The sequence below is a fragment of the Oncorhynchus nerka genome, linkage group LG27 (genome assembly GCF_034236695.1).
Source record: "Oncorhynchus nerka isolate Pitt River linkage group LG27, Oner_Uvic_2.0, whole genome shotgun sequence".
In the NCBI taxonomy this organism is placed as follows: Eukaryota; Metazoa; Chordata; class Actinopteri; order Salmoniformes; family Salmonidae; genus Oncorhynchus; species Oncorhynchus nerka.
Window position 1 is genome coordinate 55,282,822 of NC_088422.1, and position 16,637 is coordinate 55,299,458.

General features: G+C 44.5%; 1 protein-coding gene across 3 annotated transcripts in view; it reads right to left on the bottom strand.

Moving 5' to 3' along the window:
- lrp4 (low density lipoprotein receptor-related protein 4) overlaps positions 1 to 16,637 on the bottom strand; it is a 234,348-nt gene that overhangs the window by 42,161 nt on the left and 175,550 nt on the right. For all 3 annotated transcript variants that reach the window (XM_029638670.2, XM_029638669.2, XM_029638671.2), the window contains exons 9-14: positions 15,558 to 15,683; positions 15,289 to 15,423; positions 14,975 to 15,100; positions 14,032 to 14,262; positions 13,030 to 13,186; positions 8,347 to 8,564 (exon numbers count right to left, since the gene is read on the bottom strand). In XM_029638670.2, coding sequence (XP_029494530.1) covers positions 8,347 to 8,564; positions 13,030 to 13,186; positions 14,032 to 14,262; positions 14,975 to 15,100; positions 15,289 to 15,423; positions 15,558 to 15,683 — 993 coding nt within the window. The remainder of the gene's footprint in view (positions 1 to 8,346; positions 8,565 to 13,029; positions 13,187 to 14,031; positions 14,263 to 14,974; positions 15,101 to 15,288; positions 15,424 to 15,557; positions 15,684 to 16,637) is intronic.

Genomic DNA, 16,637 nt, shown 5'->3' on the forward strand with positions numbered 1-16,637 from the left:
GGGTGAATAGGGAGTACAGGAGGGGACTAAGCACGCACCCCTGAGAGGCCCCAGTGTTGAGGATCAGCGTAGCAGATGTGTTGTTGCCTACCCTTACCACCTGTGCTGAGGCCTGTCAGGAAGTCCTGGATCCAGTTGCAGAGGGAGGTGTTTAGTCACAGGGTCCTTAGTTTAGAGATGAGCTTTGTGGTAGGCCTATTTTATGACATTTCCACCGGATCAGAGCACAACATTTTTTCCCCCTTTCACAACAAGTAGAGAATGGAGTGGTTATCGAAAGAGAGCTTGAAATATTTTTTAAATAGGCTACGTTGAGGAACTATTGTAATTCTCAATGGATATAAAAACTGACTTTGTTTACTTGCTGTTTGAGGTGAAGAAAAAAAATACTTTGAGAAGATCCACAGTGGTGGTGAGTTAAGACAATCAGAAATACTATCAGATCCCCAAATGGGCACATTTATAGGACTACATTTGTAGTCTAGTCTATGCATAATCAGGAGTGCGTCCTTACTCAACATTGACCGGACGGAGCCTTACAAATAAAATGCAATGAATAAATTGACAACTCGGAAATTAAATAAACCAAAACTTGTTCCTCACAAGTGTAGCCTAGGTTTTGCAGTCCGCAAACAACGTGTCCACTCCGACAATGAGAATAGTAAAAGTGGTAAAATTTTGAATGCATTAACAGAAATGACCTTAACCAAACAAACATTGTAGATTAGAAAGTATGGGAATTAACGGTAAATGTACTACTGGTGATACTGGTGTGCCATCATGATTAGCCCACTGAGACATGCAAAATTCAGACAGGTGACTCGTGTGCCATCAGAAATATATATATTTGTTACTGCTTGACTAAAAAATCTTGGTCGACAAAAAGCCTATCGACAGTCATGCCTGCATACATCTTTTGTATGGATGACCCCAGCGAGAATCTAACCTACAGTCCTTGGCGTTGCTAACTAAGCCATACAGGACCAGGTTGTGACAACAAGCAAACATACCCATCTATCGCCTCTGTTTTTAGATGGACACTGAGGAGGACCTCCACTCCAGTCTCCCTTTGTTACGACCGTGTGCTCTTCTACACCGCTGCAAGACTGTTTGATTTGCCTCTGCAGAGCTGGAATTCTCTCTGCCCAGTTGGAATACCAAGTGGAATTGTGGCTGTGGTGAAGCCAATGACTATGTCCCAAATCACGCCCTATTCCCTACATTGTCCACTACTTTTGACCAGATTCCAATGGGGGAATTAGGGTGCCCTATATAGGGAATATGGTGCCATTTGGGACAAATCTCATGGCTCCCGCTCTCCCCATAAACAGAGGGTAGCTCAGCTTTGATTTCCAGATTGGGTGAGCCAGCAATGCTAGGCCCAATCAGCAGGGCGGGGGGAGGGTGAAGTGTGTCGGGAGTGGTGATGATCCACCGAACACTGATCTGCACTTGTCATAATGTCTCCCACGGTCTTTCACTCACACACACACACACACACACACACACACACACACACACACACACACACACACACACACACACACACACACACACACACACACACACACACACACATTTACATTACATTTACATTTAAGTCATTTAGCAGACGCTCTTATCCAGAGCGACTTACAAATTGGTGCGTTCACCTTAAGACATCCAGTGGAACAGCCACTTTACAATAGTGCATCTAAATATTTTAAGGGGGGGGGGTGAGAAGGATTACTTTATCCTATCCTAGGTATTCCTGAAAGAGGTGGGGTTTCAGGTGTCTCCGGAAGGTGGTGATTGACTCCGCTGTCCTGGCGTCGTGAGGGAGTTTGTTCCACCATTGGGGGGCCACACACACCCTTGGTTCCAAGTCACAATATTTATGCATTCATTGCTGTGTGGATGTGAGTGTGCTGATTTTTTTGTACAATTTAATGGAAATTATTGATTAATTCCACAAGGTATGACAGAGGAGCACTCGTTTTCCTCATCTATATCATTGCTGTTTGAACTGTCTGATTGCAAATTTATTTTGTATTTATTTATTTCCACCAAAGAAAACAAGTGATTGACAACAATACAGATTTTTTAAATGTTTTTTTAATAATGTGTGTGCAGGTGTGGTTGGAAGCCCAAGGGCTTATATGAAAACCACACCACAAAAAAACCTATATACAATAAGTAAAAAAAAAATAAGGTTTGTTAAAACTATTTATAAATGTATAAATCTTCTCTGTATCACGGAGGCCCTCCGCACTGCTAAAGCTAACTCTCTCTCCTCTGCTCTCATCCTTCTAGACCTATCGGCTGCCTTCGATACTGTGAACCATCAGATCCTCCTCTCCACCCTCTCCGAGTTGGGCATCTCCGGCCTGGCCCACGCTAGGATTGTGTCTTACCTGACAGGTCGCTCCTACCAGGTGGCGTGGCGAGAATCTGTCTCCTCACCACGCGCTCTCACCACTGGCGTCCCCCAGGGCTCTGTTCTAGGCCCTCTCCTATTCTCGCTATACACCAAGTCACTTGGCTCTGTCATAACCTCACATGGTCTCTCCTATCATTGCTATGCAGACGACACACAATTAATCTTCTCCTTTCCCCCTTCTGATGACCAGGTGGCGAATCGCATCTCTGCATGTCTGGCAGACATATCAGTGTGGATGACGGATCACCACCTCAAGCTGAACCTCGGCAAGACGGAGCTGCTCTTCCTCCCGGGAAGGACTGCCCGTTCCATGATCTCGCCATCACGGTTGACAACTCCATTGTGTCCTCCTCCCAGAGCGCTAAGAACCTTGGCGTGATCCTGGACAACACCCTGTCGTTCTCAACTAACATCAAGGCGGTGGCCCGTTCTTGTAGGTTCATGCTCTACAACATCCGCAGAGTACGACCCTGCCTCACACAGGAAGCAGCGCAGGTCCTAATCCAGGCACTTGTCATCTCCCGTCTGGATTACTGCAACTCGCTGTTGGCTGGGCTCCCTGCCTGTGCCATTAAACCCTACAACTCATCCAGAACGCCGCAGCCCGTCTGGTGTTCAACCTTCCCAAGTTCTCTCACGTCACCCCGCTCCTCCGCTCTCTCCACTGGCTTCCAGTTGAAGCTCGCATCCGCTACAAGACCATGGTGCTTGCCTACGGAGCTGTGAGGGGAACGGCACCTCAGTACCTCCAGGCTCTGATCAGGCCCTACACCCAAACAAGGGCACTGCGTTCATCCACCTCTGGCCTGCTCGCCTCCCTACCACTGAGGAAGTACAGTTCCCGCGCAGCCCAGTCAAAACTGTTCGCTGCTCTGGCCCCCCAATGGTGGAACAAACTCCCTCACGACGCCAGGACAGCGGAGTCAATCACCACCTTCCGGAGACACCTGAAACCCCACCTCTTTCAGGAATACCTAGGATAGGATAAAGTAATCCTTCTCACCCCCCTTAAAAGATTTAGATGCACTATTGTAAAGTGGCTGTTCCACTGGATGTCTTAAGGTGAACGCACCAATTTGTAAGTCGCTCTGGATAAGAGCGTCTGCTAAATGACTTAAATGTAAATGTAAATAAATTAATTGATCAGTAATCACGAAAAAAAAATATATATTCTTGTTTTGTTTAAATGTGTGTGTGTATGAGAGTGTGTGAGAGTTAGGGTATATGGAGGAGATGACTAAGTAATTTGGTTCATCAGTCTTTACTTGAAGTTAGCTATTGAGGGATGATGATGTTTTGGCAATGTGAAGATAAGAATCCCAGAGTATGGTACCTCTATATCTGATAAAGAATTGACTGTGAGGTGTGGCAGTGGGGAGGGTGAAGGTTATTGCAGTGTCTTGCATTATATAGATGGATTTCAGAATTAACCTGGAAGAATCCATTGAAGGCTTTAGGTAAACTGTCTGGGAGGTATGACTATTTGTAGAAAAGAAGTGCATAATTGGTGTACATTAATGTTGTAAATAGACAAGATATAGAGTATATTAACAAAGGTGCAGAGGAGTAATTTGTGTAGGTAGGAGCAATGTTCCCTCTAAGCTGTGTGCGTGCGTGGGCGCAGAAGAAATATGAGCCTGCGCAGAGAAGCACGAGATTCAACTTCACTTCAACTTCGCTCTACTGTGGGAATTGTTATCAAATCTATGCAATATTAGCCACTTTCAATGTAATATACAGAAATAAAACAATCTACGCAAGATTTTGTATACAAAACTAACTGTACAAGAGATTTTCTTGTAGGCAGTGCATTGGAGTAGGATTCTACTGCATTGACAGGCAAGACTCAGGCCCATACTCTACACAGACCAGTGTGCCATAACCAATCAGAGCTGCAGTAGGCCTATATGCAAATAACCATATGTATATGGATCTGTGCAATTCACTTTGAACTGGACTGTGTTTAGGCTACAGTATGAGTGGTCATGAGTAGATGCGCTTGTTTTGAGATTAGTGAGAGCTGCATGTAGCCACATGTTCACATTTGTTCATATTCTTTGCAAGTGAGTGAGTTATTACCCCAGTTATAGCTAATTTCTAGTCAACAATTTGGGAGTGGTTGCTTCCAACAAGAGCACAAAATGTGTGCATTTTTAGCCATCTAGTCAGGTAAAGAGCTTTTTTATGTCTTAAAGGGGAAGTGTTGTATTTCGAGAAGGTCTTAAATGAGATAAGTACCCAATAGGCAGAACGTAGCATAATTTGTCTGATTCTTTGTAATCATGGTATGGGAATAATAATGAATTTTATTTTGTAGAGTGGTTTCTTCCATCAAACATTTTCAGTCCCCTTCTTGTCTGAAGGACAAGTGGATAAGCAGGTTAACGTCAAGCCCTGCATGTTCTCTTTTTCTCCAATAGTCTCATGGAATGTAGGCATTGAACATGACACATTGGCTGCTACTGTAGGCTGAATGATAGAACAGCTATTTCCATGTTAAAATGTTATGGGGTGCATTTTTCTCCATAGTTTTTAAGGTAGGCCATTCAGGTAGGCCTACATTATGATCAAATAGCCACAGTAGCCTACTTGACTACTTAAAACTGTAACTTAAAGTGGGTACAACCTCAGTGGCACAACATTGTCACAACTTTCAAGTGTGCGCTCAGTGCCGAAACAAATTTGAGGGAACATTGGGTAGGAGGCATATGTACTTGCCCAGACAATATTACATAAATAAGATATGGGTAAATTAATCTATTGTATAAAGTTAGGAAGCAAGCCTGAAGAACCAAATCACTAATCTTTCTGATGATACCAACAGATTTTATCACTTTGCATCGGACAAATTGAATATGATCTTTCCAGGATAACTTTCATCAATTAGAACTCAGAGGAATTTAGTGGATGTAACTGGTTCCATTTAATTCACACACATTTGTTTTTTTTTTACAAAATGTATTATCCTTACTAGTGAATACAATAAAGTTGGGATTTCTTTTTACATTTAAAGATAATTTGTTTATCTGGAACCATTCAGTGAATATGACATTATTAATTAGTGAGATAAAATGATTGTGTGATAAAATCAAATTGGTATAATCAGCAAAGAAAATGGGAAGTACAGTAGAAAACACAGCAGCAAGGTCATTGACATAGATTAGAAATAACAGGTCTAATTATTCAACCATGTGGCACGGCACGCCACAGGATATCATGGCACTGGTAGATGCAAAGCTCAATGCATAACCAAATTGTTCTCTATCATAAACTTAACTATATAGCCAATTACATGTATAATCATGAAAACCGTATTAATGCAATTTAGAAAGTAATATTTCATGATCAACCGTGTCAAACACTTTGGATACATTTTTTAAAAATGCAGAGAGTGTATTCATTGTTCTTCAGGGCTGTAAAGATTTGATCCACAATGATGACGATTTATGTTTTTTAGTTCAGTTATTATTCATAATTGTCAGTTACACGATTATATTATTATTGTGCCTGCCCTACTCCGCTATACTTTCTCTTTTCTGTACCAGCTGCTAAGGCCACCTTCTATCACTATCAATTTCAAGCTTCTGCCTCCAACCCAGGGAAACACTTCTCCAACCTCCATAACCCTCTTTGCAAACAACTTTGAAAACAAAAGGCTGACGACGTCCACTACTCATTCATGAGCCCAAGGATCCCACTCACACAGAACTACCTTAGGCCTTGACATCTTTCTTGCCTCTCTCCGGATGAAATCCTGCGACTAATGATATCTGGCCGCCCAACAACCTACCCACTTGACCCAATCCCCTCCTCCCTTCTCCAGACCATCTCTGGAGATATTTTCCCATTCACCACTTCCCTCATCAACTCATCCCTGACCACTGGCTGCTTCCCCTCTGACTTCAAAATGGCCAGTCGCTTCCCTCCTTAAAAAACCAACACTTGAGCACTGACTTCAAACCACAGACCGGTATCCATTTTTTCTTTTGTTTCCAAAACACTTGAGTGTGCTGTCTCTGACCAACTCTCTTGTTATCTCTTTCAGAACGATCTTCTTGACCCTAACCAGTCAGGTTTCAAAACGGCTCATTTAACTGAGCTCACTCTCCTCTATGTGACAGAGGCTCTCTGCTATGCCAAAGCTGACTCTCTCTTCTCTGTTCAAATTCGCCTAGATCTATCTGCTGCCTTTGACACTGTGAACCATCAGATCCTCCTCTCCAACCTCTCAGGGTTGGGCGTCTCAGGCTCTGCACACTCCTGGATTGCATCCTACCTGGCAGGCGTGGTGGCGTGGAGAGGATCTGTTTATGCACCAAGTGCTCTCACTTCTGGTTTGCCGCAGGGCTCAGCTCTAGGACCTCTCCTCTTTTCTCTATACACCAAGTCACTTGGCTTACTCATATCCTCACATCTCTCCTATCATTGTTATGCGGATGACAACTCAAATACTCTTCCCTTACCCCCCTTCTGACATCCAGGTGGCGACACGCATCTATGCGTGCCTGGCAGATATCTCAGCTTGGACGTTGGCCCACCACCTCAAACGCAACAAAACGGAGCTACTCTTCCTCCCGATGAAGGTCTGTTTGCTCAAAGCCCACTACATCACAGTTGACAACTCCACGGTGTCCCCCTCCAAGAGTGCAAAGAACTTTGGCGTGACCCTGGACAACATCCTGTTGTTCTCTGCAAACGTCAAAGAAGTGACTTGCTCCTGTAGGTTCATGCTCTACAACATCCGTAGAGTACAACCTTTCCTCACACAGGAAGTGTCGCAGGTCCTAATCCAGGCACTTGTCATCTGTCGTCAGAGACCTGGCAGTGTGGTGCCAGGACAACAACCTCTCCCTCAATGTGAGCAAGACAAAGAGCTGATCGTGGACTACAGGAAAAGGCGGAACAGGCCCCCATAAACATCGACAGGGCTGTAGTGGAGAGGTTTGAGAGATTCAAGCTCCTTGGTGTCCATTTCACCAACAAACTATCATGGTACAAACACACCAAGACAGTCGTGAAGAGGGCAAGACAACAACCTTTCCCCCTCAGAAGACTATAAAAGTTTTGGCATGGGTCCCCAGATCCTCAAAAAAATCTACAGCTGCACTATCAAGAGCATCCTCACCAGTTGCATTCCCGCCTGGTATGGCAACTGCTCGGCACCTGACCGCAAGGTGCTACAGAGGGTAGTGCGTAAGGCCCAGTACATCACTGGGGCCAAGCTTCCTGCCATCCAGGACCTGTATACTAGGCGGTGTCAGAGGAAAGCCCATAAAATTGTCATATACTCCAGTCACCCAAGTCATAGACTGCTCTCTCTGCTACCGCACGGTAAGCGGTACCGGAGTGCCAAGTCTAGGACCAAAAGGCTCCTTAACAACTTCTACCCCCAAGCCATAAGACTGATGAACAAATAACGTGGAGTTGTCAAATTTGTTTTTACATTGCTGCTACTCTCTGTTTATTATCTATGGATAGTCACTTTACACCTACCTATATGAACAAATTACCTCGACTAACCTGTACACCCGCACATTGACTCGGTACCTGTATTATTTTTTATTTGAGTTTATTAGGTAAATATTTTCTTAATTCTTTCTTGAACTGGTTACAGGGCTTGTAAGTAAGCATTTCACGGTAAGGTCTACACCTGTTTTATTCAGCGCATTTTACAAATAAAGTTTGATTGGATTTGTGAGTGTGTGTGTGTATGAATGGTGGGTAACAACCCAATTGCACATTAGATGACGCTTTGGCAGTATGGATGAGCCTAGTATGTTGATATTTATTGCTTACTGCATATGTTTTTACTAAACAATATATGATTAGTTCACAGTATACACTTTTATTAAGCTGTAGGCAAGAACAATTTCGAACATGGCCTGTGTGTGTGTGTGTGTCTGTGTTTGGTTCCCTGGTGTCCTTACCTTGGCTGATGACGGCCTTACGGTTCCGTCCGTCAAGGTCAGCTCTTTCGATGACGTGATGCTTGGCGTCCACCCAGTACATACGGTGCCCGGCGTAGTCGATGGTCAGCCCGTTGGGCCAGAACAAGTGGGTGTCGGCGATGACGCGGCGGTTGGAGCCATCCATGTTGGCATACTCGATACGAGGAGTGTTACCCCAGTCCGTCCAGTAGATCTTACTGATGGGGTGGGAAAAAGTCAGGGAAACTTAGGGTTAGGTTGTCATTGTCCAACAAAAAGATAGGTCACAAATCATAGGACAAACACCATTCAGACCTGGGATCAAATAGTACTCGTTTTCTTTTAAATAATTTAGCTGCTCTATATCACGTTTTGCTGGCGCAATGGAACCAATGCAGTAGTCCCATAAGTGCAAACCCCGCCCATCTGTCACCCCATGCAGGCTTATCAAACTACGTTCAACGTGATTTCCATGTGGCGTGGATCAACAAATAGGGAACTGACAGTTCTCAGTGTAGCTAGCTAACATGCTAACCTTAGCGAGCTGTTTTGCTAACCTTATGTTTTTTTACTACACCGTATTAAACTTCACCACAGATGGAAACAAGTATCTTTGATCTCGCCATCTATTATTATCTGCACATTTTTGGCATCTTCCACAACAGACAAGCATTTGTCTACATTGTAATGGACACAGTGTAACATTTGATAAGCAGGCTTCGGCAGAGGTACAGCAAAGCCAAGTCAGCCCGTGCTCATGGTTCTCACAGGTGAAGTTAAATGATAGGCTATAATGATTTTGCTCATGATGCACGTTGCATCGGACACGAAACACCAATACAAATGTAACAACCGCACAACAAAATACTAAAACAAGTTCCTTGAATTTTCCTTCGTGGGTGCCTGTTCATTATAGGACAGACACTGGTGGTTTAGCTGCACCAATCAAAGCAGTGAAGCATGTTGTGAAGCTAGACTTTAGTGGTCAAATGCAGTAATATCAAAATTATACCATTTATAAAATGGTAATGTATATACACTGCTCAAATAAATAAAGGGAACACTTAAACAACACAATGTAACTCCAAGTCAATCAAACTTCTGTGAAATCAAACTGTCCACTTAGGAAGCAACACTGATTGACAATAAATGCTGTTGTGCAAAAGGGAATGGACAACAGGTGGAAATTATAGGCAATTAGCAAGACACCCCCAATAAAGGAGTGGTTCTGCAGGTGGTGACCACAGACCACTTCTCAGTTCTTATGCTTCCTTGCTGATGTTTTGTTCACTTTTGAATGCTGGTGGTGCTTTCACTCTAGGGGTAGCATGAGACGGAGTCTACAACCCACACAAGTGGCTCATGTAGTGCAGCTCATCCAGGATGGCACATCAATGCGAGCTGTGGCAAGAAGGTTTGCTGTGTCTGTCAGCGTAGTGTCCAGAGCATGGAGGCGCTACCAGGAGACAGGCCAGTACATCAGGAGACGTGGAGGAGGCCGTAGGAGGGCAACAACCCAGCAGCAGGACCGCTACCTCCGCCTTTGTGCAAGGAGGAGCAGGAGGAGCACTGCAAGAGCCCTGCAAAATGACCTCCAGCAGGCCACAAATGTGCATGTGTCTGCTCAAACGGTCAGAAACAGACTCCATGAGGGTGGTATGAGGGCCCGATGTCCACAGGTGGAGGTTGTGCTTACAGCCCAACACCGTGCAGGACGTTTGGCATTTGCCAGAGAACACCAATATTGGCAAATTCACCACTGGCGCCCTGTGCTCTTCACGGATGAAAGCAGGTTCACACTGAGCACATGTGACAGACGTGACACAGTCTGGAGTCTGGGGACGCCGTGGAGAACGTTCTGCTGCCTGCAACATCCTCCAGCATGACCGGTTTGGCGGTGGGTCAGTCATGGTGTGGGGTGGCATTTCTTTGGGGGGCCGCACAGCCCTCCATGTGCTCGCCAGAGGTAGCCTGACTGCCATTTGGTACCGAGATGAGATCCTCAGACCCCTTGTGAGACCATATGCTGGTGCGGTTGGCCCTGGGTTCTTCCTAATGCAAGACAATGCTAGACCTCATGTGGCTGGAGTGTGTCAGCAGTTCCTGCAAGAGGAAGGCATTGATGCTATGGGCTGGTCCGCCCGTTCCCCAGATCTGAATCCAATTGAGCACATCTGGGACATCATGTCTCGCTCCATCCTCCATCCACCCATGCTTTAGTCCAGGTCTGGGAGGAGATCCCTCAGGAGACCATCCGCCACCTCATCAGGAGCATGCCCAGGCATTGTAGGGAGGTCATACAGGCACGTGGAGGCCACACACACTACTGATCCTCATTTTGACTTGGTTTAAGGACATTACATCAAAGTTGGATCAGCCTGTAGTGTGGTTTTCCAAGTCTCTACTAGGTAAAGCCCCGCCTTATCTCAGCTCACTGGTCACCATAGCAGCACCAACTCGTAGCACGCGCTCCAGCAGGTATATCTCACTGGTCACCCACAAAGCCAATTCCTCCGTTGGTCGTCTTTCCTTCCAGTTCTCTGCTGCCCATGACTGGAACGAATTGCAAAAATCTCTGAAGCTGGAGACTCACATCTCCCTCACTAGCTTTAAGCACCAGCTGTCAGAGCAGCTTACAGATCACTGCACCTGTACATAGCCCATCTGTAAACAGCCCATCTATCTACCTACCTCATCCCCATACTGGTATTTATTTATTTATTTTGCTCCTTTGCACCCCAGTATCTCTACTTGCACATTCATCTTCTGCCGATCTACCATTCCAGTGTTTAATTGCTATATTGTAATTACTTCGCCACCATGGCCTATTTATTTCCTTAACTTACCTCATTTGCACTCACTGTATATAGACTTTTTGTTTTATTTTGTTCTACTGTATTATTGACTATATGTTTTGTTTATTCCATGTGTAACTCTGTGTTGTTGTATGTGTCGAATTGCTACACTTTATCTTGGCCAGGTCGCATTTGCAAATGAGAACTTGTTCTCAACTAGCCTACCTGGTTAAATAAAGGTGAAATAAATAAAATAAAAAACATCATGGGTAAGCTCTTTGTTGACAAAAAGTGAATTTCCACATGTGGTACTGTAAGGCAGAGATAAAAGTGAAATCTGCTCTTGGTTAAATAGTTGTTCCAGATATAAAGTGCCAGAGTCTAGCATCTAATCCCAAGATCAAGTCCCTGGTTTATTTTCCATCAACATGAAAACTCAAGGCTGCTACTGCAACCAGCAGAGCATTTCATAAGCAAGGAAAGAAATTCAGACCTGCCAACCCTTAGCAGTTTCACTTTAGTGCTGCACCCCTAGCCCCGGACCCCATGACAGTGCATGTGCGACACTCACACTGCTCAAATCATAGGCAAATGCACATTTTTTTTAGCCTAATAATGATGTTGGCAGAAGACTGGAATGGTAGGCTATAGACTGCTATGGGTACTTGGTAATTGGCTGCTCTTCAGTAGCTAACGAGAAATACACTTAAAGTTGCATTACGCATAAATCGCTCCACCATTTCCTGGTTGCTAAAATTGTAATAGTTCACCTAATTTCCATTTATGTGACAAAATAAGCTAGTATAGTGCAGAGAATCACTGTACCCTCTAAACCGCTGTGAAATATATTTTCCATAATCACAAATATTGTTGTTTCATCTGTTTGAAGCTGGTGTACATCGCCGAAGGTAAAAGACGCAAAAACAAGACTTAAGAACGGGAAGCATAGAAGTAGCACACATAGAAAAGATATACCGCTTAGACTTGCCTTCAAGTAGAATGATAGATCTATAACTCACATCTCTATGTGAATTTGGTCAGGTCGCCCAAAAAGTTACATATTGCCACTTTAAATGTACAATCAGGGCTCTCCTTAGGCTTTTCTGACCAGGTCGTGCTGATGTAGGCCTAAGTTTGAGTAGGAGAGAGGTCTGGAAGTTGTGAAGTTGGAGAAGGAAATTGGAGCATTTAGCTTCTTTTTTTTCCTTTCTTTTTTTTTAACCTGTAACTGCCATTTACTGAAACCTTAAATTATATTAAACAATGCAGCCAGCAAAGTAGTCTAGTGTGTGATCCTAAATTAAATTCAGGTGGTCTCAATGACTCTTTCAAATTTTTCTAGCTTAAATTTAGGGGTAATGATCATTCTAATTCATAGGTATCTTAATGTGGAAACTCTAGTAGAAATGTAAACTGGCTTCTTCTTAATTTGTGGCTAACTACCTGTTTTGTATTGACACATTAGTTAATAAGCTATCTAAGAAATAATATTGGTTAAGTGCTTAACTAACACATACAATTTCGGAAAATGTATTTGGCAAACAGTCCGTTCTCAATTTACCTCACACATCAGTGGTATCAACAGACGAGTGGAGAGCTGCCAACCAGCTGCAGGGAGGAAAATAGTACTACGACTACGGGGGGGGCGGGGAAGGCGGGAGTGGAGAGCTAGAGATTTTTTCTTCTCGTCCGAGTCCTGTGATTGGTTCAGCTCCAACTTCAGACGGTTGAGTTAAAAACCACAATGTGCTCAGAAGTCTATTTTGGTGTATTTTAGGGTAATTTTTTGTACCAGCGTACTTTGACCTGATATTGCGTGTATGGTACACAAAATGCATGCAGGTTGGTAGGTAGGGATAGAGAAGAGAAAGAGAGAGATCCTACTTACCCCTCTATAGGGTGCAGTGCGATGGCTCGGGGTTTCTCCATGCTCTGCCATAGGAGGACCTTGCGGTGGGTTCCATCCAGATTGGCCACCTCAATACGGGACGTCCCTGAGTCAGTCCAGTATAGCTTGTCATGGATCCAGTCTATAGCCAGACCACCTAGAGGGAGAGACCAGGGTCATGTTCATTAGGTACCAAACAGAGGAAAATGGACTGAAACAGGAAGGGACTGTCTTGACTTGTCCAATTAAAAACACAATTTTTAGTTTTCCATTGCAAAGGTTTTAAAACATGTTATGTTGCATGCCCTAATAAACACAACCCGGGAAGTCAACAGATGGTCATTTTAAAATGTGGCAAAATAATTTGGGTAAAAGTGTAGAAGCTAAATTCACATTTGGGATTAGAGGGTGGCAGGTAGCCTAGAGGTTAGAGCGTTGGGCCAGTAACCGAAAGATTGGTAGTTCGAATTCCTGAGCCGACTAGGTGAAACATCTGTTGATCTGCCCTTGAGCAAGGCACTTAACCCTAATTGCTCCATTAACCCTAATTGCTCCAGGGTTGCCGTCAATAATAGCCGATTCCTGGCCGTGATCCCACTCTCTGAGGGTGTCTCAGGGGGAGTGGGATATGCAAAAAAACACATTTCCATTTCACACCACACACAAGTTACACAGAACAAATATAAGCCCCCCTCTACTTAGATTAGAAAATGCCATCCATTTGTCTCCATCAGCATGGCCAGATTGTGTTGACTCGTCATTTGTCCTAAACCTTGAATTATGACTGATGAAGTGCTGTACATTCTATGTTGATACATGTTCTGACTGTAGTAAAACCATGTGTGGTCGTAGTTATAACTGGGCTTTCCTTTACATAATTGAGAGTGCACAGAATGTAGCATGAGCACTTGTGATTGTATCCATGCTGGTGGAAACCACCTGCTATGCATTCTACTGTGTGTGTTTTGACTAGAGTTAGACCATAAATGGTCATGTGCATACCTGGACTCTCTAAGCCAGTGGAAACCACTTCCTCCACATTGCTCCCGTTTAGGTTAGCCTTCATGATGCGATCGAGCGTGACATCAGACCAGAAGACCAGCTCCTGGTTGTGGTGGAAGTCCAGAGCGATGGCATTTTCCAGGTTGTTCAGCAGCAGAGTGTACTCTGACCGGTGAGGCAAAACCTGGCGGATGTCTATACGGTTCGCAAACAGCAGCACTGGCTCAGGACCTAATGGAGGGGTATAGAGAGGAGGGAGGGAAAGGAAAGAGGGAGGGTAGTGACAAGAAAAATGAGGGGTTAAGAGAGTGAGAGAAAGAGGAGAGGGTATGGAGTGCAAGGGAGAGAGGAAAAGACAGGAAAAACTCAGCTCTTGCAGGAAACTCCAGCCATCACTTTCAATAAGACCCAACATTAATATTAGTCAGTCAGTCAAGTACATCCCCTGGGCACTGGAACCCAAGCAGAGATGCTTGACCGGGGTTCACCAGTGATACACACCAGATTTGAGGGGTGCTGTATTGGCAATGTAGTGGACCCTAGCTCCATATCCATATCTAAATCTATAACAGACCAGGCCTGCATTTTAAATGGCTCCCTATTGCTTTATAGTAAACTACTGTAAGATATAAGGTGGCATTTGGGATGCGACCAAGCACTTGCTTTTCTGACCTTAAACCATGAGCTAACCTCAGCCACAGTCCAACTCCCCCAAGCTAAGCAAGGGATACGGTTACAATTAAATGCAGATGAAACATGTTTGCATGTTTTAAACACAACTATGACGCATATGGGTCACCCGCTACCCAGGGCAGAGTAGGGAAAATGGTTTTAATTCAATGCAGGCAAAACATGTTTAGGTAAACAACTTCCCCAGGTGCCCACAATCCCTCCACATGTTGAAGCCAAAGGTCTTAAATTGAAAGATTGTGAGTGAACTCACCCAGCGCCTTGCAGCTGCGCTTGTCAGGCCTCAGCTCATAGCCCTGCACACACCAGCACTGGAACCCTCCCTCTGTGTTGGTACAGCCCTGGCTGCAGTAGCCCTCCTCTGCACACTCATCCACATCTGGGAACGGTCCATATAGACAGGTGGGTGGGGGGGGGTAAGATAATATATGATGATGCGGCGTGTGTAAACACCTCAAATATATACATTTTCAATCAACTCATTATAAAATCCGCAGAGCTCATATACATTGAATTTTTTCAGTCTCTCATCGCAAGCACACACACACACACGGGGTGTAGTCTCACCCTGGCAGGCCCTGCCATCCTCCATCAGTCTGTAGCCAGTATGACAGGTACACTGTACCAGACCTCTGGCCATCTGACATTTCTGAGAACAGCCTCCGTTATTCAGGTTACAGTTGCCATCGCTGGACCGCGGGCCTACACTCAAACACACACACTTGTTAGAGAGATGTTATGATGTGGAGCCTTACAGAAGTTTCCGAATAAGTCCCCAAACACACACGGCACACCCACCCCACACCCTTCCCCTTATACAGTCAGACATAACTCACGGCAGTCCTGGTGAGGGTGTTCATCAGTCCCATCTCCACAGTCGCTGACCTCATTACAGACCTTCCTCTGGCCAATACAGCGGCCATTACCACACAGAAACTGGTCTGGAGCACATGGAGGGGTGTCTGGTGGGGAGATAGATGGAGAAAGTTACAATGGCCTGGAAAAAAGCTGCGAAGAACAATGAACAACATCTGAAAACTCATTTGGTTGTGTCTCAAATGGCACCCCTTGGGTCCTGGTCAAAAGAAGTGCACTATCATAGGGAATAGGGTACCATTTGGGGATGTAGCCTCTGACTTTTGAAGGATAGACACAAAAGGACTGTGGGGTAATGGTAACTGTTCTTTAGATTGACTGAATCTAGACTCCACCCTGGGTGGGGTGATCATCCAAAATCAAATCAAACTTTATATGTCACATGCGCCAAATACTACAAATCAAAGCAATTCGTATAAGTCACATGCACCGAATAAAACAGGTGTAGAGACCTTACAGTGAAATGCTTACTTACGAGCCCCAAATCAATAATGCAGTTTAAAAAAATACCGATAAGAAAAATAAATAAAAGTAACAAGTAATTAAAGAGCAGCAGTAAAATAACAATAGTGAGACTATATACAGGGGGGTACCGGTACAGAGTCAATGTGCAGGGGCACCGATTAGTTGAGGTAATATGTACATGAAGGTAGAGTTATTAAAGTGAATATACATAGATGACAACAACAGAGGGTAACAGCGGTGTAAAAGGGAGAGGCAATGCAAATAGCCTGAGGAGGCATTTGATTAGGTGTTCAGGAGTCTTATGGCTTGTAGAAGCTGTTTAGAAGCTTATTGGACATAGACTTGGCACTCCAGTACCGCTTTCCATGCGGTAGCAGAGAGAACCGTCTATGGCTAGGGAGGCTGGAGTCTGTCCATTCTTAGGACATTCCTCTGACACCTCCTGGAGGGTGCTGGATGACAGGAAGCTTGACCTCAGTGATGTACTGGACCGTTCGCAGTATCCTCTATAGTGTCTTGACGCCGGAGGCAGAGCATTTGAAATACCAGGCAGTGATGCAACCAGTCTCTCGATG